This window comes from Nicotiana tabacum, chromosome 12, assembly GCF_000715075.1.
Source record: "Nicotiana tabacum cultivar K326 chromosome 12, ASM71507v2, whole genome shotgun sequence".
Classification (NCBI taxonomy): Eukaryota; Viridiplantae; Streptophyta; class Magnoliopsida; order Solanales; family Solanaceae; genus Nicotiana; species Nicotiana tabacum.
The window spans coordinates 98938855-98964593 of NC_134091.1; the positions used below are offsets into that span (position 1 = coordinate 98938855).

The following is a 25739-nucleotide window of genomic DNA, read 5'->3' on the forward strand; positions in this document are numbered from 1 at the left end:
ATATTCCCAATTCCATATCCAATTTCATGATCAAAATCCAAAAAATCAATTTCTAGGTTTTCTTCAAAAATTTCATAATTTTTTACAAATTTTTATATTTAAATCCATATATAACTCATGTATTTAGCTCACAATGTGTAGGAATTTACTTACCACATGATGGATGATGAAATAGGACTTCAAAATCACCCCAAGCTCACTCCCATGGAAGAATTGAGATAAAATGAACTAAAAGCCATTTTTGTAAACTTATACACTGCCTAATTGACCCTTTTTCGCGAACGTGGCAAGTCCCTCGCGTTCGTGAAGCACAACCACCTTCTTCTCCACAATTCCTCTACGTGAACGCGAGAAACGGCAAGCAAACGCTAAGCTTTACTAGCCTGCCCATCACGAACGCAAAGACCAAGTCCACCACCAGGCCAGCCTCTTCATCGCGAACGCGCTCATGGAATCGCGAATGCGAAGCCTTGTCGTACAAACCTTCGCGAACACGAGACAATAGTTGTGAATGCGAAGCACAATATCACAGCAGCCAAAATCCATCTTCTTCGAATGCGTGAATCTCTTTGCGTTCGTGAAGAACAAAATCAGACATTATTATCAACAGTTGCAAAATAGGGAAAAATGGTCTAAAACCACCCGAAACACACCCGAGGTCCCCGGAACCCCGTCCAATCACACCAACAAGTCCCAATACCTTATCCAAAGGCTCGAAACACCACGAATAACATCAAAACTATGAATCGATGATCGAAATCCTTTTTTAAACTTTCAAACTTCACTGAATGCGTATAAATCATTCTTAAACATTCCGGAATGACGTCAAACTTTATGTACAAGTCAAATCACGATACAAACCTATTCCAAAGCTTGAAATCCCAAACGGACATCGATAACATCAAAGTCCACTTCAAATATAACATAGGAAATTCTAAAACCTTTAAAATTTCAACTTCCACAATAAGTGTTGAAACGCTCTCGGTCCACCCGAAACTCGATGCGAACATACGCCCAAGTCCAAAATCATCATATGATCCTATTGGAACCTTCAAATCCTGATTCTGATGTCATTTGCTCAAAAGTCAAACCTTGGTCAATCTTCCAACTTAAAGCTTCCGAATTGAAAATTATTCTTCCAAATTAACTCCAAACTTTCCGAAAACCGAAACCGACCACACGTTCAGCTCATAATACATTAAATGAAGCTATTCAAGGCCCCAAACACCCGAATGACGCTAGAACACAAAACGATCGGTCGGGTCGTTACTGGGTAAATTTACTATTTGGTACAATAATATTATAGAAATAGTGTTTAGATGAGGGGTAAAAATATCTTTCGGTTTTTTATGGACATTATAATAATTTAACTTTACACTTTAGTTCCAACTTTTAGTATAATGTAGATATAGATAGATGATAGATATAGATATAAATATATGCAAAATATTTTCTTATACTGTATAGTATAGTTTGTTCCGATGATTTGAAGAATTAATTAAACTCGAATAATCTTACAGTTTGTATAACTTTATTACTTTTAAAATTAGTCAAATTGAGATAAATAATTCCTTTTTCTTTTAACATTGGGATGGTTAGCGTTTTTTCTAAACATATCCTAAGTAGCAGAATGAGGTTTGAGTCGTTAATCTTTTTATTCTTAAAAGTTAATATTTTTATGTGTATATTGGGCTATCTGTTAGCTTAACATGGAGTACAAAATTAGTTAGCATAATATTCGAAAAACATAGGAAAAATCCAAAGGATTAATTCAACTAGTTACACACATGTCATTGAGAGCGTCAGTAGAAATTTTATGTAGATTTTCCTCCAAACAGGGGCATCTACATGATTAATGGTTACAACTTTCATAAAATTTTCAACCTTCCATTACTTTTCATGAACTCGTCATTAAGAGAGTTGCTTGTAGCCCTTTGCATCAAATTAAGTTTTCTTTGACTTGTCAAAGTTCGTGTAAAGTACTCAAGAAGGTCTGTTTAGCATCTAACCTAGTTTTAGATATTTCACAACTTTTAAACTAATGCTATTTGTGTCAGTTAATTTTAAAATTCAAACTTAGTCGAAGTTGTATATATTTATTATATCAATTTGATTCAACTGAATACATTAAGTTGTCTATAATAAGTATAACTAAAAATGCTATAAAACCCGCTTTTTCAGTTCTTTTTCTAATCTTATTTGAGCTTAGGATTTATGTGAAGAAATTAACGTCAAGCCAAGACTATAATTGATGAATTAAAATTTTTGTTGTTTCTCGAGTCAATGCACAAGTCTTTGCCTTGGAATTTTCAAAAGAAAGCTACTAACACACAAATGATACACAAGTACTCTTGCCATAGAATTTTCAAAAGAAAGCTACAACACACAAATCCTTTCAATTTGATGTTACTCTTTCGCTGAACGTATTCTCTACTCTGAATGCAGTGGATCATGGTGCATTAAGTCTTTTCCCCGCTGTTTGAACTAATAATTTTTTATTTAAAAAAAAAACTTTTTTGGGGTGTTGTACCCCCCAAAAATTATATATAGAGAAAATAGAAAAGTAAAGTTTTTATTAATTAACAGTGTAAATGATGATATCTCAGTTAATGATATTGTAACACAAATTTAGTGGACAAAAAATTACATTTGTTTAATTATATTAATGAATACTTTGATATGGTTCCTTTAACATTGGAATGTAATTGCAAAGAAACTTAGGTTTGATTGGCACAAAATAAACTTTTTGGGGTTGGTCTTAGCGTAATGTTTTCAAAATTGGTCGGTATTTAAAAAATAATTCTGGAACTGCACAGTTCTCCAGGGATTTCTCTACCGAATTAAATTGTTCATCAAAGTCTACTGGATTGTCATACTTTTGCTCTTTAGAATTTCTCTACCAAATTGGTAGAGTTGATACTATTTTACTCTACCTATATGTTAGTATGTTCATTAAGTTTACTAGATTGTCATACTTCTTCTATTCAGTGATTTCACTATTAGGTTCTCTACCTATCTATTAAGTCATTCATCGAATTTTACCGATTGACATACTTTTTCTGGATTATTTTAATAAAGTGTTCTTCGATGTCACGACCCAAAAATTTACTAAGTCGTGATGACACCTAACTGAACCCGACAAATAAACCAACCAATAAATGTTACACAAAACTGAGAACAAGCATTTTGTTATGAAAATAATTATATTGTGGATGTCCATTTATTACCCTGCTATAGATAATCTTCCTGAAGAAGATTATCCATTTAGTACTCTGTTGAAGTTTATCTACAAGTAGCTGATGTAGGCAGGTTGCAAGCAGCTCAATGAAATAATTTGTAGCAGCTTCTTATTAACACATGTAGGTTGCAAGCATCTAATGCAGACAGCTTACAAGCAGCTAAAGAAAAGCCTTGCAGCTGCTTCCTGAAAAGCCTCGCAGCTGCTTCCTTTCTGCTATAAATAGAGAAGTTTTCAGTTCATTATGTACATAAGTTTGAAGTTTGAATAATATATCAGTTTCTCTCTAGACTTGTCTGTACTTTACAGTTTTTATTTTATAACACGTTATCAGCACAAGACTCTGCCATCTCGAGCAAATACTTTGAAAGTATCACAGGTACGAACTTTCTTTTTCTAAATAATGTCAAATCTTTCTAAACTTGAATTTGTATCCCTGGATATATCGGGCAAAAGCTACATGTCTTGGGTGCTTGATGCCGAAATTCATCTTGATGCGATGGGTCTAGCAGACACCATCAAGGACAAAAATTAGGCATCAAACCAAGACTGTGCCAAAGCAATGATATTCCTACGCCATCACCTTGATGAGGGCCTAAAAATAGAATATCTTACTGTTAAAGATCCAGTTATACTGTGGGATAATTTGAAACATAGATATGACCACCTGAAGATGATCATTTTTCCACAGGCACGATATGTTTGGACTCATTTAAGGCTACAAAATTTTAAATCTATCAGTGAGTATAATTCTGCTATGTTCAGAATTATTTTTCAATTAAAATTATGTGGTGATAATATTACTGATCATGATATGTTGGAGAAAACTTTCATCACTTTTCATGCCTCGAACATGCTCATGCAGCAGCAATATCGAGAGATGGGATTCAAAAAGTATTCTGAACTTATCTCACATCTTCTTGTAGCCGAGCAACATAATGGGTTGTTAATGAAAAACCATGAAAGCCGACCTACTAGTTCTTGTCCATTCCCTGAAGTGAATGAGACAAACTTCCACCAAGCTAAGCGTGGAAGAGGACGTGGCCCCAGTCGTGGTCATGGCCATGGTCGGGGAAGAAACTCTAATCATGATAATAATAATGCACCAAAGAACCCTCCTCACCACCAGCAGTGGAAAAGGAAGGAGCAAAAGCATGAAGCGGTGCAAGCAGCAAAGCCAGAAAATACATGCTATAGATGTGGAGGAAAAGGGCACTGGTCACGTACATGTTGTACGCCAAAGAACCTGTTGAGCTATATCAAGATTCCCTGAAGAAGATAGAGAAAAATACTGAAGCAAATTTTATTTCTAAAGATAATTTAGACTTCATGTATTTGGATGTAGCTGATTACTTTGCACTCCCAGAAGGAGAAACAAGTCATATGATCGGTAGTGAATCTATAGAGATGTAAATAATTTAATTTTTGTTATTTGTAGTAGATAGTATGGTTATGTAATTGTTGTACATAAATAAAAGTTATGCTTTGATAATAATGTTTACTATCATATTTATTTTGTTTATGTCATTTTGAAGAATATGGATAATCCTCAAATTATGTTTGGATCAAAGACCAATCATGAAGATATTTGTGTAATTGATAGTGGAACAACTCATGCCATATTCAAAGATCAGAAATACTTTTCTTATTTGCATAAGGAAAAAGCAAATGTTTCTACAATTTCTGGTAATATAAGTTTGATTGAAGCTCCAGAAGAGCTATTGTATTTTTGTCTAAGGGAACAAAACTTATTATAGACAATGCATTATTCTCTTCCAAGTCCCGAAGAAACTTGTTGAATTTTATGGATATCCGCCGAAATGTGTATCATGTTAAAATGATAGATGAAATGAATATGGAATATCTTTGTATTACAAAGAATGTTTCTGGCCAGAAGTACATTGTAGAAAAGTTACCAACTTTATCTTCTGGCTTATACTATTCAAAGATTAGTACAGTTGAAGCACACTCTATCGTAAACCGGAAGTTTACTGATTCAGATACTTTTGTGCTTTAGCATGGCCGTTTGGGCCATTCTGGATCAATAATGATGAGGCGAATTACTGAAAATTCGAGTGGGCATCCATTAAAGAACCTGAAGATTCTTACAAATGATGAATTTTCTTGTGATGCTTGTTATCAAGGCAAAATGATCACTAGACCATCACCAATGAAGGTTGGCATTGAATCCCCTGCCTTTTTTGAACGTATAAAATGGGGATATATGTGGACCTATTTGTCACGCCCCAAACTCAGAGAGCGCGACCGGCGCTCAACCGAGAGAACCCGGCCGAGCAAGCCTATTAGACTTCCTTCTACCCAAACTCATCCATGAATAAAGAGGAGATGCACTCCATTAATCAATCACTAAAATTTTTTTATTAACAACTTCCTTTTGATTCCCATTAGTAGCTTCATTCATAATTTCCAAAACATTACGAGTTTATAGAATTAATGAAAAACATAATTTCCAAATACCAACATTTCTAGTTCAATTTCCAACATCAACCATAGCCCACAACCTGTCTACGGAGCCTCTAAGTACAACTGAAGAGTAATATGGAAATACCAGCAACAAGGCTCTGGCTATACCTCAACCATAAAGTATATGAGAAATAAAAGATACATGACCCCGAAATGAAGTGGGGCTCACCAAATCGGCTGAAAGGAGTATACTGCTATCACTGATCAATGCTACCTGTTGTAGAACCACCTACATCCATTAAAGATGCAGCGCCCCGGGCAAAAGGGACGTTAGTACTGTCGAATAACACTAATATGTATAGCTAGAAATCCTCTTTCAAAATAGAATGCCCATATGATCTATACGTGGAACACATAATATAATGTAATTGAAACAACCTGTACAAACAAGGACAACAAAAGGGGCACCTATTGTCTGCATTAATAATGTGTCTCATTAGACCATCCTTAGTGTTCACATATCATATTATACACTTATGCGTTTCATAGACCGTCCATAGTGTTTATTCATACCATACATCTATACCTCTTATACACAATGCACCTATGCATTTTATAGACCGTCCACAGAATTTCATATCACGATGGATTTCATAACACAATGTACCTATGTGTTTCATAGACCGTCCACAGAATTTCATAACACAATGTACCTATGCGTTTCATAGACCGTCCACATGATTTCATAACACAATATACCTATGCGTTCATAGACCATCCACAGAATTTCATAACACAATGTACCTATGCATTTCATAGACCGTCCACAGTATTTCATAACACAATGCACTCATGCGCTTAATAGATCGTCCACAGGATTTCATAACACAATGTACCTATGCGTTTTATAGACCGTCCACAAGATTTCATAACACAATGTACCTATGCGTTTCATAGACCGTCCATAGGGTTTCATAACACATTGGAAATAAAAGTACAAATACGTACATCTCATAACCTTTCACATCATATATCACCTAATCCGTACTTTCAACCACTTACAACATTATTATTTCATTGGCTCTCTTTGCCATATGTATGATTCTTTATTCATGGCGCAATGGTCGTATTTTATATTCCACACTTTCATTTCTTCCCTTTCATAGATCATCATCATAATTATCAACAAGTAGAATATTCTAGAAATCACAACTTTAAGTTCATTAGTAATGAAGGCTTTAAACATAATCGATTTCTTTCCAATAAATGGAGTAAAATGATTGGCAATCGAAGCACACATTAAAATCATACACAATTTCCACTCACGAATATGTAAGAATGCAAAGCACATTGAAAATTACTTACAAAGCATAGCATTAGCTAAAACAGCCACATATGGGCCTCACTTGAATTCATAAACTGTTAGCCAATTATATTGTCTAAGTTAATTTTGGAATAGTTGAGTCAAAGCTCATTTCATATTCTTTCTCACATTATTTTATTACATCGGCACCATTGGCCATAAGTATACTTTTTACTATTGGCACGTTGGCCACACTTTATATCCCCAATTCACTGATTTCACTTCCAACCATCTTTATAGGTTATCAACAATAAGACATTCCCAATCAAGACTTTAGGTACACATATAAGCAATTAAGAGTTTTAAAAATATTGAGATTTTCTCACACAATTTGGCATACTAGCTTTCTTTTGAAATATGATTCAAGCCACAATATTTTAATACTCAATCCATACTTTGAAACTCACGGAAACATTATGGAATTCAATTCCAAGAGAGAAAGTTTAGCCAACATACCTCAATTGAACTTTTCTTAAATTACTACAACGTTCCGAAAATTTTAGCAATCCCAATCTATTTGAGACATAACAAAATTGAACCATAATTAGGAAGATATTCATGGTCTCAGCTCATTTGAGTATTTTATCAAACAGTAGGTGTGCAAACTTAACCACAAGGTTCTCCTACAAGATTTTCTTCACTCCACAACCCAAATCCTTACTTATTTCAGCTCAACAATCTTCTCAAAATTCTTATTGGTACATGCATGTATAAATAATAAACTCATACCCATGAATCATACTCCTAATCAACCATCTTCTACCCAAATTTGAAATTGAAAACTAGGGTATGGAACCTTACCTCTTAGATGAAGAACTTGTGGGTTTTCCTTATTAATCTTCCAAGATTTGAGCAAGACTTGATGAATAATTAGCCTAGGGTTTTCCTCTCTAAAACACTCTCCCTTCTCTCTAAAACATCAGAGTTTTTGCTCAAAATGACCCAAAGCGTGTATTTAACGAAGTATGATCGGGTTTTAAAAACCCAAAAATGGAGCTCCGGAACAGGTTCTGCGGTTGCAAATGCGACCGCATAAAGGATATGCGGACCGCATATCGGTCGCATAATTACAGACCAAAACGATCAAAAATCTGCCCGTGTATGCGGTCACTATGTGGTCCGCATAACTGTTATGCGATCACATAATGCACCGCATAACAGTTATGCGGTTGCATAGCTGACCGCATAATTGCCCCCAGACTGGCCCTTCTCCTGCTCACTTCTGCGGCCATTATACGGCCCGCAGAGTGATTATGTGGTCGCATAATGGACCGCATAAACGCGCTTTTCTGTCAAAATTTTTTCTTTACTTTCCGGTGCATTGTTCAACCTAAAAAGTTTGAACTGTGGCTTGCAAGATCGCCGCGAAGATTTTATACCATCCTCAAACACATAAGCCTACTCCGGCACCACGAAACCTTGAATTCACTTGCGAAATTTACGGGGCTTTACACTGAAATACTTCAAAAATTTTCGGGGTATTACACTATTCACCCACCAAGTGGGTTGTTTAGATATTTTATAGTCCTAATAGATGCATCTTCAAGATGATCTCATGTGTGCCTACTATCATCTCGCAATCTGGCGTTTGCAAAGCTATTAGCCCAAATAATTCGATTAAGGGCACAATTCCCAGATTATCCTATAAAGGCTATTCGCCTTGATAATGTTGGAGAATTCTCATCTCAAGCTTTTGATGATTATTGTCTATCAGTTGGGATAAAAGTTGAACATCCTGTAGCTTATGTTCATACTCAAAATGGCCTTGCAGAGTCATTTATTAAACGCCTGCAATTGATAATAAGACCACTACTTATGAAAATAAAATTTTCCACTATTGTTTGGGGCCATGCTATCTTGCATGCAACATCACTTATTTGTCTCAGACCGACACATTATAATAAATATTCTCCGTCACAATTAGTTTTTGGTCATGAACCAAATATTACCCATCTACGAATTTTTGGATGTACTGTATATGTGCCAGTAGCACCACCACAGCACAGTAAGATGGGCCCGCAGAGATAGTTAGGAATATATGTTGGGTTTGAATCACCCTCTATTATTCGCTATCTTGAACCATTGATGGGAGATTTATTTACTGCTCGATTTGAAAATTGTCGATTTGATGAAACAAATTTTCCACAATTAGGGGGAGAGAAAAAGGAAATCAAAAGAGAAATTGTGTGGAAAGTTTCATCATTATCTCACTTTGATCCACATACCCCTATATGTAATCAGGAGGTCCAGAAGATTATCCATTTACAGAATATAGCAAATCAAATGCCAGACGTATTTATTGATTGAAAAAGGATAACTAAGTCACATATCCCTGCAGAGAATGTGCCTATCCGAATTGATGTCCTAGCAGGACCATCTACTAGCATGAGAGCTAGTGAACCTAAAGCACGCCTGAAGCGTGGTGGGCCTTTGGGTTCTAAGGATCGAAATCCTAGAAAATAAAAATCGACAAATGATCAAAATGATATTATGAAGGGATCTCCTGAAGAGACCCAAGATCTGATTAGTTATGAGATTCCTGAAGAAATCACTGAACCCGAGACTCAAGTGAGCGAGGAACTTATAATAAGTTCTACTGGTGATGGGACTAATTTAAATCGATCTGAAATAGTGGTAGATAATATTTTTTCTTATAATGTTGCACTTAATATTATGCACGATAGTGAGGATTTTGAACCCCGATCTGTCGAAGAATGTCAACAAAGATCTGATTGGCCAAAATGGCAAGGGGCAATTCAATCAGAATTGAACGTACTTGCTAAAAGAGAGATCTTTGGACAAGTAGTCCAAACACCTGCTGGTATAAAATCAGTTAGTCATACATGGGTTTTTGTACGAAAAAAGAATGACCAAAATGAAGTTGAAAGATACAAGGCTCGCCTTGTCGCACAAGGATTCTCACAACGACCTGGAGTCGATTATGAAGAAACATATTCACCCGTTATGGATGCCATAATATTTCTATATCTCATCAGTTTAGTCTTACGTGAAAGCCTTGAATTACATATGATGGATATGGTTACAGCTTATCTGTATGGGTCACTTGATAATGAGATATACATGAAAATCCCTGAAGGATTTAAAATGCCTGAAGCATATTCGAAATCTCGAAAAATGTATTCAATCAGATTACAAAGATCTTTGTACGGTTTAAAGCAATCTGGGCGCATGTGGTATAATCGCCTTAGTGAATATTTACTGAAAGAGGGTTACATAAATGATGTTATTTTTCCATGTATTTTTATAAAGAAAATGGCATTAGAATTTGTTATACTTGTTGTTTATGTTGATGACATAAATCTTGTTGGAACTCCAGAAGAGCTCCAAAAGGCAATTGAATATCTTAAGAAAGAATTTGAGATGAAAGATCTTGGAAAGACAAAAATTTGTCTTGGACTGCAAATTAAACATTTAGCAAACGGGATCTTTATGCATCAATCTGCCTATACAGAAAGGGTGTTAAAACGCTTTTACATGGACAAAGCGCACCCATTGAGTACACCAATGGTTGTTCGATCACTTGATGTGAATAAGGTCCCGTTCCGACCTCCAGAAGAGGATGAGGAACTCCTTGGTCCTGAAACACCCTATCTCTGTGCAATTGGTGCACTTATGTATCTTACTAATGCTACAAGGCCTGACATAGTATTTTCTATTAATTTACTAGCAAGATATAGCTCTTCTCCTACTCCGAGACATTGGAATGGGATTAAGTATATTTTGCGATATTTAAAGGGAACTCTTGATATGGGTTGTTTTATGCTAACAAAGGTAGTGCAGATCTTGTTAGTTATGCAGATGTAGGTTATTTATCTGATCCCCATAAAGCTCGATCTCAAACCGGGTACGTGTTTACATGTGGAGGTACTGTCATATCATGGCGCTCTACAAAGCAGTCAATTGTTGCTACTTCTTCAAATCATGCTGAGATAATAGTTATTCATGAAGCAAGTAGAGAATGTGTATGGTTGAGATCAGTGATTCATTTTATTCAAGAAAAATGAGATTTGGAGTGTGATAAAAGATCCACAATTGTATACGAAGACAATGCTGCATGCATAGCCCAATTGAAGGGAGAATTTATAAAAGGAGATAGAACGAAGCACATTTCACCAAAATTATTCTACACACACGATCTTCAAAAAAATGGTGACATTGATGTGCAACAAAGTCGTTCAAGTGACAATCCGGCAGATATATATTTACTAAATCTCTGTCAACTTCAACTTTTGAGAAGATGTTATACAAGATTGGAATGCAGAGACTCAAATATTTGAAACAAGGTTTTCATCAGGGAGAATAAAATATGCGATGTACTCTTTTTTTCTTACTAAGATTTTTTTCCACGGAGTTTTCCTTATAAGGTTTTTATAATGAGGCAGCTAGAAATGCGTATTACTAAATATGTGTACTCTTTTTCCTTTACTAGGATTTTTTCCACTGGATTTTTCCTAGTAAGGTTTTAACGAGGCACAATACCTTTTAATGAACATCCAAGGGGGAGTGTTATGAAAATAATTATATTGTGGATGTCCATTTATTACTCCGCTATAAATAATCTTCCTGAAAAAGATTATCCATTTAGTACTCTGTTGAAGTTTATCTACAAGCAGTTGATACAGGCAGGTTGTAAGCAGCTCAATGAAATGATTTGCAGCAGCTTCTTATTAAACAAGTAGGTTGCATGCAGCTCATGCAGACAGCTTACAAGAAGCTAAAGAAAAGTCTTGCAGCTGCTTCCTGAAAAGCCTCGCAGCTACTTCCTTTCTTCTATAAATAGAGGAGTTTTCAGTTCATTATGTACATAAGTTTGAAGTTTGAACAATATATCAGTTTCTCTCTATACTTGTCTTTACTTTACAGTTTTTATTTTATAACACATTTTAGGTTTTAGCTTTGATGGCCCTAAGTGTTCGGCATTTCCTTCATTGCGCCGGCTTAGCCTTCACTGAGTTATTGCGTGGTTAAAAAGGAAAATACAAAAGAATAGTAAAAAGGTACAATGTAAAATTAGAATCATTAAACTATAACACTAAAATGAGGTCAATGGTGGGTTCCATGGAGGTACATAGGGTTAAGAATGGGTTCAATTGGAAGAATTGAACATTTCTGGTAAGAAACCTACTTCATCAACTACGAACGTAATTCACATATTCAATGTGAGCTTCTAAAATACGGCAATAACTATCTAACTAACATGATTGATAAATATTTGTTGGATTCCATTTAGGGCAGAGGAACAAGGTGGGGCAGAGAGAAGAGACAAGGTTAAAAGGCTTGGTGTCTTGACATGGGCCATTATAATATAGTATAATGATACCCGTTGATAGTAGATATATATATTGATAAGGAAATCACAAATTATTGGCCATCTCCAAATGCTAAACAAGCAACTACTTTCATTCCTTCTCATTTGCATCGCGGTGATGGTCGTGGCCTTGATCACTACCACAATCACCCCACTGCAGCACCTATAGTTGCCGATGAGACCGTCATGTGCAACACGGTGATTAATCACCACAACGGACTTTTTGGGGCTGGTCTTAGCAGAATGTTTCAAAAATTGGCGGTATTTAATTAATAATTTCAGAACCGTACACATCTCTTCAGGGTTTTCTTTACTGGATTATATTTTTCATCGAAATCTACCGGATTGTCATACTTTTCCTCTTTACGATTTCTCTGCCGAATTGGTAAAGTTGATGTTATTATTACTCTACTTATATATTAAGTTGTTCATTGAAATCTACTAGATTATCAGACTTCTGCTCTTCAATTATTTCTCTACTGGGTTGGTAGAGTTTATGTTATATTTTCTTTATCTATCTGTTAAGTTGTTCATCGAAGTAAACCGGATTGGCATACTTTTTTCCTGGATTGTTTTAATAAGTGTTCTTCGAATTTACAACTTCAATTTCGATCAAACCACCCCTAATCTGCTCCAAATAATCTCTAATTTGAAACAGAGCTTTCAAATATCAACACACATAATCCCCAATCACCAATTTAATCAAATAACACCAACCAAAAAGAATCATTTTGTCTTCTTCAATATTTTCTAAGGTTCAACAATGCAGTTTTGAGATTTTTACATTAAATCACCAAAATATGTGTTTGAACTAAAAGTTAAGCAAAAATTATTAACATTTAAATAATTTTAACAATAATCGATTGTTAACTTTTATTTTTCACCGCCAGGCAAAAATTTTAAACTTTAAAAAGTGAACATCTATAATGTTCTAAAAAAGGGAGACACTTTTGTAAGACGGTCAAAAATAGGGATATTTCACTAAGACCACCACTTTTGGGGGTCACCCGTGCTAATTTGACGGGAAAAGAGAACCAAACTTCAGAAATAAGAGAAAGAATTATCTCAAAGAAAAATTTATTTATTTAACACGGGGGGCAAGCAAATACGGGTGCTTTAATGGCAATAAATTTCGATTTAAGAAAATGTCATTCTCAAGTCAATGCACAAGTCTTGCCCGTGCAAAATGTTAAATCATCGAGTCCATTGGTTTAAGAAAATAATTTTTTTATAGTTTTTGTTGTCCAAAATTAAATCTATGCAATCAAAATAGGAAAATAATCTCCCACACTAGCTATCAGAGTTCAAAATTGAGTATAGTGTTGTAAAAGACGGAGGCATGAGACAGAGTATTTTATTTATTTAACACGGGGGGCAAGCAAATACGGGTGCTTTAATGGCAATAAATTTCGATTTAAGAAAATGTCATTCTCAAGTCAATGCACAAGTCTTGCCCGTGCAAAATGTTAAATCATCGAGTCCATTGGTTTAAGAAAATAATTTTTTTATAGTTTTTGTTGTCCAAAATTAAATCTATGCAATCAAAATAGGAAAATAATCTCCCACACTAGCTATCAGAGTTCAAAATTGAGTATAGTGTTGTAAAAGACGGAGGCATGAGACAGAGTATTTTATTTAGTTAACACGGGGGGCAAGCAAATACGGGTGCTTTAATGGCAATAAATTTTGATTTAAGAAAATGTCATTCTCAAGTCAATGCACAAGTCTTGCCCGTGCAAAATGTTAAATCATCGAGTCCATTGGTTTAAGAAAATAATTTTTTTATAGTTTTTGTTGTCCAAAATTAAATCTATGCAATCAAAATAGGAAAATAATCTCCCACACCAGTTATCAGAGTTCAAAATTGAGTATAGTGTTGTAAAAGACGGAGGCATGAGGCAGAGTATTTTATTTATTTAACACGGGGGGCAAGCAAATACGGGTGCTTTAATGGCAATAAATTTCGATTTAAGAAAATGTCATTCTCAAGTCAATGCACAAGTCTTGCCCGTGCAAAATGTTAAATCATCGAGTCCAATCGTTTAAGAAAATAATTTTTTTATAGTTTTTGTTGTCCAAAATTAAATCTATGCAATCAAAATAGGAAAATAATCTCCCACACCAGCTATCAGAGTTCAAAATTGAGTATAGTGTTGTAAAAGACGGAGGCATGAGGCAGAGTATTTTATTTATTTAACACGGGGGGCAAGCAAATACGGGTGCTTTAATGGCAATAAATTTCGATTTAAGAAAATGTCATTCTCAAGTCAATGCACAAGTCTTGCCCGTGCAAAATGTTAAATCATCGAGTCCATTGGTTTAAGAAAATAATTTTTTTATAGTTTTTGTTGTCCAAAATTAAATCTATGCAATCAAAATAGGAAAATAATCTCCCACACCAGCTATCAGAGTTCAAAATTGAGTATAGTATTGTAAAAGACGGAGGCATGAGGCAGAGTATTTTATTTAACACGGGGGGCAAGCAAATACGGGTGCTTTAATGGCAATAAATTTCGATTTAAGAAAATGTCATTCTCAAGTCAATGCACAAGCGTGCAAAATGTTAAATCATCGAGTCCAATCGTTTAAGAAAATAATTTTTTTATAGTTTTTGTTGTCCAAAATTAAATCTATGCAATCAAAATAGGAAAATAATCTCCCATACCAGCTATTAGAGTTCAAAATTGAGTATAGTGTTGTAAAAGACGGAGGCATGAGGCAGAGTATTTTATTTAATACGGGGTGAGGTATAAGCCCAATACATGAGGCGTAAGTCCAATGGGTCTTTAAATTTTTTAAATTATAAATTAATAAAATATAAAAAATAATCATAAAAATATATAAAGTACATTAAAAGTTAAATTAAAAACCTCACAAAAATAAAATATCTAGCATTTTTTAAATGTAAACAATACAATACTGTTTAAAGTTACTAAAAGATAAAAATCAACTATAATGTCTTATCTTTCAAACGATTAAAAGATCATAATATTTTAAAAAATATTATCAACTTACACAGTTTACCTTTTTAAAAGTTAATAATAAATAAACTCCATCAATAATGTAATTTAAAATATTACTTCTCGTGAGTAAATATAAAGTTACTTTCAAATAGTAAAATAATAAAAGTTCGATAATTTGAGAGACAGAACTAAAATATGAATATCTATAGTAAGTAAAGATGAAAATTTGGCTATTCAAATGATATTCACTCTCGGATGTTCTCAATTACTAGTAAATATGCAATACTATAACTCATTATTTTGAATTACTCTAAATCTTCATATTTCTATAGCTGAATAAAACTTTAATCATTCATTTATTAGAGAAATTTGAGTTTCGACAATGCTAATTAGGGAATTTAATGCATGATTTATGCTAGGAACTACCGAACTATTAGGCGAGTCTCGAACGAAGAGCGTTAGGCGTGTTCCGGACGCACAAACGGCCGCTTGGATTGTAAGTCTCATAGAAGTAAGCCTCATATGTGAGCCTCGGGGAGTTTTGATAGTGCTCCGCCCTGGGACGAGTCCGGAGGCGAGTCCGAAAACATCCTTTTAAAATACAGATTGAGTAGATAAAGATTGATTTAAGTTCCAGCGGTTAAAGATTTTCACAGTTGTTTTGGATATATTAACTCAAGGAATTTCACCACTTCCTCACTATATCTGAGTAATTTCTATAGTAACCTGAGTAATTTCTCTAGTATATTATCTCTAATATACTCTCTACTAGAATGTCCTATATCTTGCCTGTAATTCATAAGTCTTATTTCAAAAATATCTTAGGACCAATAAAAGTTCTAGCCATACTTAAGTAGCCAAAAAAGTAGGGATATGTTACTCTATAATGGTAAGGATCATTCAAGTCTTCTTTTACTGTTTTCATGAACCATATATTACAGACCTTTTTTTTTCATGTTGCTCCCCAAAAGAAAAGAAAAAAAAAAACAAAAAGTAAGGTTTTTACTAGGTGATAATGTAAATGATGATCTCAATTTATGATATTGGAACACAAATTATTCAGACTACTTCAGTTCTAGTTTATTTCATTATTTTTCCACATGTCTTGAACATTGCACTTTAGAATTACTTCAAGAGGCTCTTCAACTTCAAGAACCTAAGTGGATAACTAATAAAACTCAAGTAGATCAATACAAACCTTGTCAAGTCACGAACAAGAAAAGAAAACAAATGCGTAAACGCAAATTAGAGACATGCCAGAAAATAAAGCTTAAAAGCAAACTTGGGAATAACCAAATCCATTACGCTAATGTCCTCTTATCATTGACATCTGAAATTTTGAAAAATAAGATAGTGTGAGTCAAACACTTAGTATAGATTAGTTGTTACAACAAAAAGTAAGAAAACTAAGATCTTAATAGTTACAATAAACTAAAAGAAAGACGTATAACTTGAATACCTGAAGTCAAAGCTTGCTCCTTGTTTAGAAGCGATTATTTCTTCTTTTATAATCCCTTTGATCTCGCTGCTTCTTTTTTCTCCTTTTGTGTTCCAATCCTTCAATGATTCTTGCAAGCCATTTCAGATTTCCAGTTGAGATCATGAAATACATTATGAATAATCCAATACATAGTCCACTTCCATATCCCATAAGAGCAGCTTTTTGGAAATCATGGAGAAATTCAGAAGTGCTTTCTTTATCATCTAGCGCATAATCTGTATAATTTGTTTCTGGTATCCAAATACTTCCACAACCTCTTGAAACAGGGAATCCACGTAATCCATCATTACCTTCATATGAATTGTTTTGAAATGTAGCAAATTGAGGTCCTAGAGGAATGCATCCTTGGAGATGATTGTGGGAGAGATTTAAGAATGCAAGAGACGTAAGAGCAGCAAGTTGTTGTGGTACCTCTCCCGAAAGCTGGTTAAATGAAAGGTCCAATGATTCGACTACAGATAAATTTCCAAGTGATAGTGGTATATGACCTTGCAATTCATTATGAGATAAATTCAATACACGAAGTGCAATAAGATCTCCCATAATACTTGGAATATGTCCCTCAAATTTGTTACTTGAAAGATCAATAATGGTGTAAACTGTCAAAATTTTACTCAGCTCAAGCTCAAGTCCTTTAGTTGCAACTGTCACAGAATCATTGTAATCTCTCTCTCCAACTTTACCAAGATATGTCGGTAACTTCGTTGTTTGATCAATTATCCTCATGGCTTTCAATTGTTGAAATAGAGTCGTCGACAAGTTTCCTGTGAAGGCATTGTAAGAGAGATCTATGATTCGAAGCTCAGGAAACATATTTTCATCCCTTGAAGTTCTAATGGGTCCATGCAATTTATTTGATCTCAAGCTTAAAACCGTTAGATTTGGCAGAATTCCCAACCACAACGGGAATGTATCGCTGAGATGATTATCTCCTAAATCAAGAACTTGCAACTCTTTGCAATTGGCCAAAGATCGGGGAATTTTACCCCAAAGTTGATTGTCATACAAGTCGATGCTTCTGAGTACACTTCCAATGCTAAAAGTATTTGGAAGAGTCCCAGAAAGATTATTGTTGTGGATATCCAAAACCTCAAGATGACCACCCATGTTGCCAAAACATTGTGGAATTACTCCGTTAAGATTGTTTCTCGTCAAATCTAAAATTCGTAGTGATGTTAAATTGCAAATAGAGGAAGGGATCCCTCCACTGAGATTATTATATGCTATTTTCATAACCTGGAGGCCACTGATATTATCTAGACATTGCTGAATTTCTCCCTGGAAGTTGTTTCTCCCCAAATACAGCACTTCCAATGATATCAAAATGCAGATAGATGAAGGAATTTCCCCAATGAGATTGTTGCTTTGGAGAAACAGATACCGCAAGTTTTTCAAGTTGCCAAAGGAAGTAGGAATTGAACCATTGAGTTGATTAAACGATAATTGCATATTATTAAGGTTTTTTAGATTCCCTAACTCACTAGGAATGGGACCAGAAAATTCGTTAGCATAAAGATATAAAACAGACAAGTTGCCCAAATTCCCCAATGAAGAAGAAATGGGGCCAGAAAGGTGATTGTTATTAAGGTACAAACGAGATAAGCTAGTCAAGTTCCCCAATGAAGTAGGAATAGAACCACTCAGAAGGTTAATAGACAATTCTAAATCAGTAAGACTACTTAGATAACCTATTTCTTTGGGAATGGACCCAGAAAGCTGATTGGCAAAAAGATACAATAAAGACAAGTTGGTCAAATTCCCCAATGATGAAGGAATAGAACCAGTAAGAAAGTTGTTGGACAATTCCAAACCATTAAGAGTCCTTAGGTGACCTATTTCTTCAGGAATGGAGCCAGAAAGTTGATTGCCATAAAGATACAAAAGGGACAAGCTGTGCAAATTTCCCAATGAAGCAGGAATAGAACCATTAAGAAAGTTACTACTCAAATCTAGCTCGGTAAGAGAAGATAGGTAACCTATTTCTTTATGAATGGAGCCAGAAAGGTAATTATCATAAAGACACAAAAGGGACAAGTTGTTCAAATTCCCCAAAGAAGCAGGAATAGAACCATTTAGACTATTATTACTCAAATCTAACTCAGTAAGAGACCTTAGGTAACCTATATCTTCAGGAATGGAACCATTTAAATGATTGCCACTTATGTGGAGGGTCTGAAGCTTGGCAAGTAAGCCGATTTGTGGTGGGATTGTGCCTGAAATCTGATTGAACGACAAGTCAAGATAGACAAGATTAGTGAGTTTACTAATTTCAGGTGGGATGGTGCCAAAGAGCTGGTTCATGCTAAGATCAACATATTTAAGAAAAGGGAGAGATGAAAATGGAAAATCATAGAGCGTACCAATGACACTAGCATCTGCAATATCCAACTTGTTTACCCTGCCATTAAAGCATACAACTCCATGCCAGTCCTTGCATGCTTTAGAACTTTGTGTCCATGAAACCAATAAGGAACTGTTCTGGTTTTGGAGAGTTGCTTTCCATTTTAGGAGAGAAATTGCTTCCTCAGTGGAAGCAAAAGTAACTGTAAAAAGGTATAAGAGAGTGAAAATCTGAAGTAAAGAAAATATTTTACTGGGAACCTTCATCATATATCACTAAACTATGTTGAGTTGATTATTTTGGTTTTTTATGGGTGAACTTGTGCAGTATATATACTATTTTATATGGTAGTAAATCAGTACAAGACTTGCGTGTAGAATAGGGCATAGAATCAGAACGACTTGGAAGTCAATGAATCTTTCTCTCACTCTCCAGGTTCCAGGGAAAGTAATTAAAACCAAGGAATAACTTTTCAATTGATCAAAGCTTAATTATTACTTATTCTTTTAAATTTACGTAAACCAAAAAGCGAAAAATGACAAATATCCTTGCTCAAGTAAGAATATTCTCTTCAAAACCAGATCAAACCAATCGGACAAAGATGATACAAACATATTTGGTTCTCACTCTTAGACCAATAAGCCCGAGTAAATGATCTCTAATATCCACATTAGTGTCACGATCCAAAATCTCACATGTCGTGATGGCGCCTATCTCAATACTAGGCAAGCCGACAATCTCAATAAACCACCATATCTTTTAAGTTTGAAACATAATAATTAAATTCAGCGGAAGAAATCTCACAAATACAGATATAATCACTCCTAAAATCTGATGTCACTAAGTACATGAGCATCTAAATGATAATAAAGTCTGACTGATAAAATATTCTCAGAAAGTATAGAATAGTACAATAACTGAAAGAATGAGAGTCAAGGTCAGCGGACTCCAGGCAGCTACCTTGATAGTCTCCAACTGATAGCTCTCTGAGATCTAACAGTCGCCGTGTCCGAAAGCACCTGGATCTGCACACGAGGTGCAGAGTGTAGTATGAGTACAACCAACTCAATAAGTAACAAAACTAACCTCTGGACTGAAAGTAGTGACGAGCTCTGCAGGTATAGTTCAGTACATAAATAATGGTACAGAAATGAATACATGCTTTCAAGTTCAACAGTTAAACTCAATGCAAGCAAAAATAGATCAATATTGCATAATATGAAGAATATGACATCTAAGTGGTAAGACCTCATGTACTACTGGTCACAAATTATTCGGTCACTCAATACTCTTTATGCATAATCCAGCCCAGGGATATTCCATCCTGTATATATATATACACATCGACTGACAGTCACTCACTTAGTACCGTATAAGGCCAATCCAGCCCTGAAAAATTCATTCCCAAATGTAAATGATACGGACAAGATTCATGTCCAGGGAAACTCATAACAATATAAACAAGTAAGGCAAGTCCATGCCCTGGTAAGTTTATCCCGAATATATAATCATCTACGCTCACTAGGGGTGTGTACAGACTCCGGAGGGGCTCCTTCAGCCCAAGCGTGATATAAAGTCGATATGGCCTACTGCAGGTGGGCAGTCCCGATCCGTATAATAATAAAGCCTATAAGGCCTGCTGCAGGCGGGCAACCCCGATTCATATAGTAATAAAGCCTATAAGGCCTGTTGCGGTGTGCAACCCGATCCATATAATATATATATATATATATATATATATATATATATATATATATATATATATATATATATATATATATATAATATGGCCTGCTGCGGCGCGCAGCTCGATCCCATAAATATCCTCACAATGGACGAATATGACTGAGTGTGAAATGTACATTTTTAAAACAATTAATTCAACAACAACAGGACCTCATAGGTCCCAAAATATCGGCACGTCGCCTAAACATGATCTTTAATAAGAGCCTCAGCTCAATTTCTCTAACACGTGGAACATGCTCAGATAATAATTTATATGGTGCACGTCCTCACGCTCGTCAACTATCGTGTGCGTCACCTCCAAACAATTTATATAACACCAATTCGGGGATTCATACCCTTAGAACCAAGTTTAGAAGTGTTACTTACCTCAAACCGTGTAATTTCTTACTCTGCAATCCCTTTGCCTCGCGTATCGGCCTTCAAACGCCTCGAATCTAATCATAAATAATTCGATTTAGTCAAAACAAATTATAGGTAATTCCATATGAATATACAGATTTCCCATCAAAATCTGAAATTTCACCCAAAAATTGCTTGTGGGGCCCATGTCTCAAAACCTGACAAAAGTTACAAAATCCGAAAGCACATTCAACCACGAGTCTAACCATTCCAATTTTACCAAATTCCGATATCAACTTGACCTCCAAATCCTCAAATCTTATTTTTAAATTCCTAGGTCCAAATTCCCGATTTACACCTCAAAATCATGTAATCTAGTCGGATTATTCGATGATAATTCAATATTATATAGTAGAAATGATCACAAGTGACTTACCTCAAGATTTCTCGTGATTTCTTGCTCAAAAATTGCCCCAAGCCGTATTCTTTCGTCCAAAAATGTTGAAATGAGGTAAAAACAGAACTTCTCAATAAAAACACTATTCTAGTCGCTAAAAGCCCAATTCCTGTCGCGTAAAGTGCCAAATCTGGCCGCTTAATGTGCGCACCATAACCTTTGGACCAACAATATTTATTTTCACTAAAAAGGCTCTAACTCAATCATACGAACTCGGAATTCGATGATTCTTGTTCCTATGAGTCATAAATGATAATACGAACCTATTCCTTTAATCGAAACTCAATTCGGAGCTCATTTGCTCAATACGATACTAATTTCGCCCGTTAAGCAATTAACTCAATGTTTCGTGCTAAAAACCCAATCGCGACTTGATGAAATTAGACCAAACTTTCCAGATCATTCCTATAATTTATTATCAAACTCCCGGAAGTCTCAAAATCGAATTTTGATCTCTAGAACTAAAAATGGACCTTTGGATCATTACATGCTTATGCTCGAAAACATCAAACTCTTCCAAAACTCTTCTCCGGCAGCCTGTAGTGTATCAATCATAACTTCTTGTACCCACCTCTAATTGCCAAACGGTTTAAATTTATGAAAACTAGATACAAAGGACTACAACTTTCATTTTTGAATTATTGCCAAATTTCTTATAGATTACGAGATATAAGCTTCCAAAGTTAGTCCTATGCAGCAGAAATTTCTGTGATGCACACTATTGTAGCAAAAACACCAACAGCTAAAATGGCCTAGAAATGGTCTGAAACCACTCCGAAACTCACCCGAGCCCCTCGGGGCCCCGTCCGAATATACCAACAAGTCTCAAAATATATTACGGACTTAGTCGAGAGCTCAAATCATATCAAACAACACTAAAACCACAAATCGCACCCCAATTCTAGCCTAATGAAACTAAGAAATTTCAAATTATACATTTGATGTCGAAACCTATCAGATCAACTCCGGTTGACCTCAAATTTTTCACATAATCATAAATGATATAACGGAGTTATTCTAATTTTCAGAATCGGATTTCGATCCCGATATCAAAAAGTTAACTCCCTGGTCAAACTTCCAAACTTAAATTTCCTATTTTCGCCATTTCAAGCATAATTTAGCTACGGACCTCAAAATAAATATCCGGGCACACTCCTAAGTCCAAAATCATCATACGAAGATATTGGAACAATTAAAATTCCATTACGGGGTCATTTACATATATTTTACCAGCCGGTCAATTATTTCAACTTAAGCTTCCAAAACAAGAATTGTTCTTTCAATTAAATCCTGAATCATCTGAAAACCAAACTTGACCACCCTCGCAAGTCATAATACACATTTCAAAGTTTATCGATATCTTAAGCCACTGAACGGAATGCTAATTATCAAAATGACAAGTCGGATCGTTACATTCTCCCTCACTTAAACATATGTTCGACCTCGAACGTGCCAGGAGTTGTTGTCCCTAAACCTTCAAATCACTATTTCACCTTATCACGCATATATCCGGGGGTGATCCCACGTCACCCTATTCCATATAGGCCTGACGACACCACATAACTGAAAATTACTAATTTAGCACTAGCCCATAAACCTTGGAATCCAATTTCCAACATCCAAAAATTTCTTTTCAAGAACCGAATCTCACATCAACACTTTGTATGAGTCTTAACAAGTTGTATTAAGCCTTAGCCATAACTCCAGATGTAGTCACATGATATACCACACAACCCGCATACTTGGAATAGTTTCTAATCACTGTAGCTGATAAAAAAATGAATACCAGTATTAAACCCCATATCAAACAACACCTCATTCCAAAACCTTCGTTCACTGCCGATAATGAAAGAAACACATGAAATTCCATGACCACTTACCAGATCAACAAGTCACGGAGTTTTTCCTCGTTCAACAAGTACCATAGCCAATTATATAAGCTGAATTCTAAATTATTCTTCCAACACGTTGTAATCAAACATGATAGTATCCATTCTAGGTCCAATGACCTTATATCACCAAACATAACTATTCTAGCTATTCCGATGTAATCCTGCCTTTCCGGCACAGAACATTATTTAAAACCAACTCATCAAATTCTGTGAGAAGAACATATGTGTGTGCATGTGCACATTTTTTTCTTCTTCTCAAATTGCCCTAATTAGGCGATAGCATAACATGTAGAGTGATCACGCCCAACTATGCCTTGTAAGAAGGACTAAGCGGTCGCTGCAAATATAACCCGATTCAAGTCCGGAGTCGAATCCTACAGGGAACTAACCTATTTACTACAACCTTAAATAATGCTAATGATAAGCTCAAACAACTTCCTGATGCAATAGTTTTATGAATAATCAGTGAAATTTATTTAGCCAAGGAAAAATGACAATAAAATTAGCAATAATCAAGACTAAAATTGAATTCAAGGGTAAAAGGGTCTAGGGCTATTGATTTTCCCAATTGCCGGATTAATTCTCAACTCTTTAGCTATAATCTCGTCGTAATACTCTATGAGGATTATGAGTTCTGGGCTACCGTAATTACCTTTCGATCAATTATGATAATTTACTAGAAGCATTCTCTCGAACTACTCTAGTTAACAATTTATGCAACTCAGAATTATCCCACCAAAGCTTCGTTATTTCTAACCCCACTTTTAAATTCAAGTAATTAATTTCTTAATTTTTCCAAAAGTGGTATTGTTCAACAACAATCTAACCAAGTGTTCTTTATCAAGGAACACAAGGTGAATAGATACGATTAATCGAGGGCCCTTTCAATTAACCAAAATACAATACGTAATTGAAGAATCATAGAAAAACACGGCTCAATTATAACAAAATAGAGTCAAGACTTCATCCAACAATTGGTTCCATCAACCCTAGATAATAGATTTAGCTACTCATACTAATGGAAAACAAATCACTAAAATAATTCATAATCAACAAATAGAGGTATGAAGAAGATGAAAACTCTTAGGAATTTATCCGTCTTCTCTCCCTCGTTCTTGCCTCAAAAATCTTCTAAAAACAGCTATCTCCAACTTCTAGGCGAGTTTAGGTTTCATATAGGTTTAGGTTAGTCACCTAGAAAATTATATAATTAACCCTGCATATTTGGCTTTCGTGTGACAGTCCGCGGCCGCGGATTTGACCGCGGATCCGGCCGCGGATTTGGACTGCCTCACTGCTTTGAGTTCGCGGACCGGTTCGCGGCCGCGCACTTGGAGGGGTCGTTTCGCTTGCTTTTCTCACTCCTTTTCGACCGGGCTAACCTTCGATTGCCCTTTCACATTCCATGTTGACTCCAAAATACTCGTTAGCTCCCTCCTAGCTCGGAGTAGCTCCTGCAAAGCATCAAATTCTTAATTAGAGCATTTTGTTATCTTTTAGCATTCAAATATCAATAAAGTGCGGCTAAATTAGAGTGTAAGTAGTGTCTAAATTGCATGAATATAGCCTACTATCAACACCCCACACTTAAACCATTGCTCGTCCCCGAGCAATCAAACCACACTCTAAGAGGCCTAACTTCACTGAGCGACTTCCCTACTCGTCACACCAAGAATATTTCACATAAATTGAGTACATTAGTGCAACATCTACACCTCAAGAGTTGACTCCCTCTAGCCACGCAATGTTCCTAACCGGCTTACTTACTCTATATCAAAGGTCCAGACTTACCTCTCCTTCATGAATCAAGTGCCTGCTCACAACAAAAGAGACTCATTTCACAATCAGTAAAATTCACACACACTGAGGAACTTTAAAAGGAACAGAATTCACTCACCCTCATAAATGACATTCTTGTGCCACAGAAAACGCACTATAGGCTTGCCCGTAGTGTACGACTCTACTAATTGAGCTCACTCAGTCTAGGATCAAGTAGGACTTTATTTGGATGTAATGTAGGCTGTAGGTTGGGTAGGATATATTTGGATATATAATAGTGACTACACCTCCCTAAGCACTTTAATACATTTATTTTACAATCAAGTCCACACCTAAGTTAAACCAATATTTTCATTTTTTTAACACC

The 25739-nt window shown here is 35.4% G+C and overlaps 1 protein-coding gene across 1 annotated transcript; it reads right to left on the bottom strand.

Annotated features, from left to right (window-relative positions):
- Positions 1–16375: 16375 nt before the first annotated feature.
- Positions 16376–19597, bottom strand: LOC107785800 (uncharacterized). The gene is made up of 2 exons (XM_016607176.2): positions 16777–19597; positions 16376–16647 (listed from the first exon to the last, which is right to left on the bottom strand). The coding sequence occupies exon 1, from the start codon at positions 19426–19428 to the stop codon at positions 16801–16803; it is 2628 nt and encodes an 875-aa protein (XP_016462662.1). The 5' UTR covers positions 19429–19597; the 3' UTR covers positions 16376–16647; positions 16777–16800.
- Between the last annotated feature and the right edge of the window lie 6142 nt (positions 19598–25739).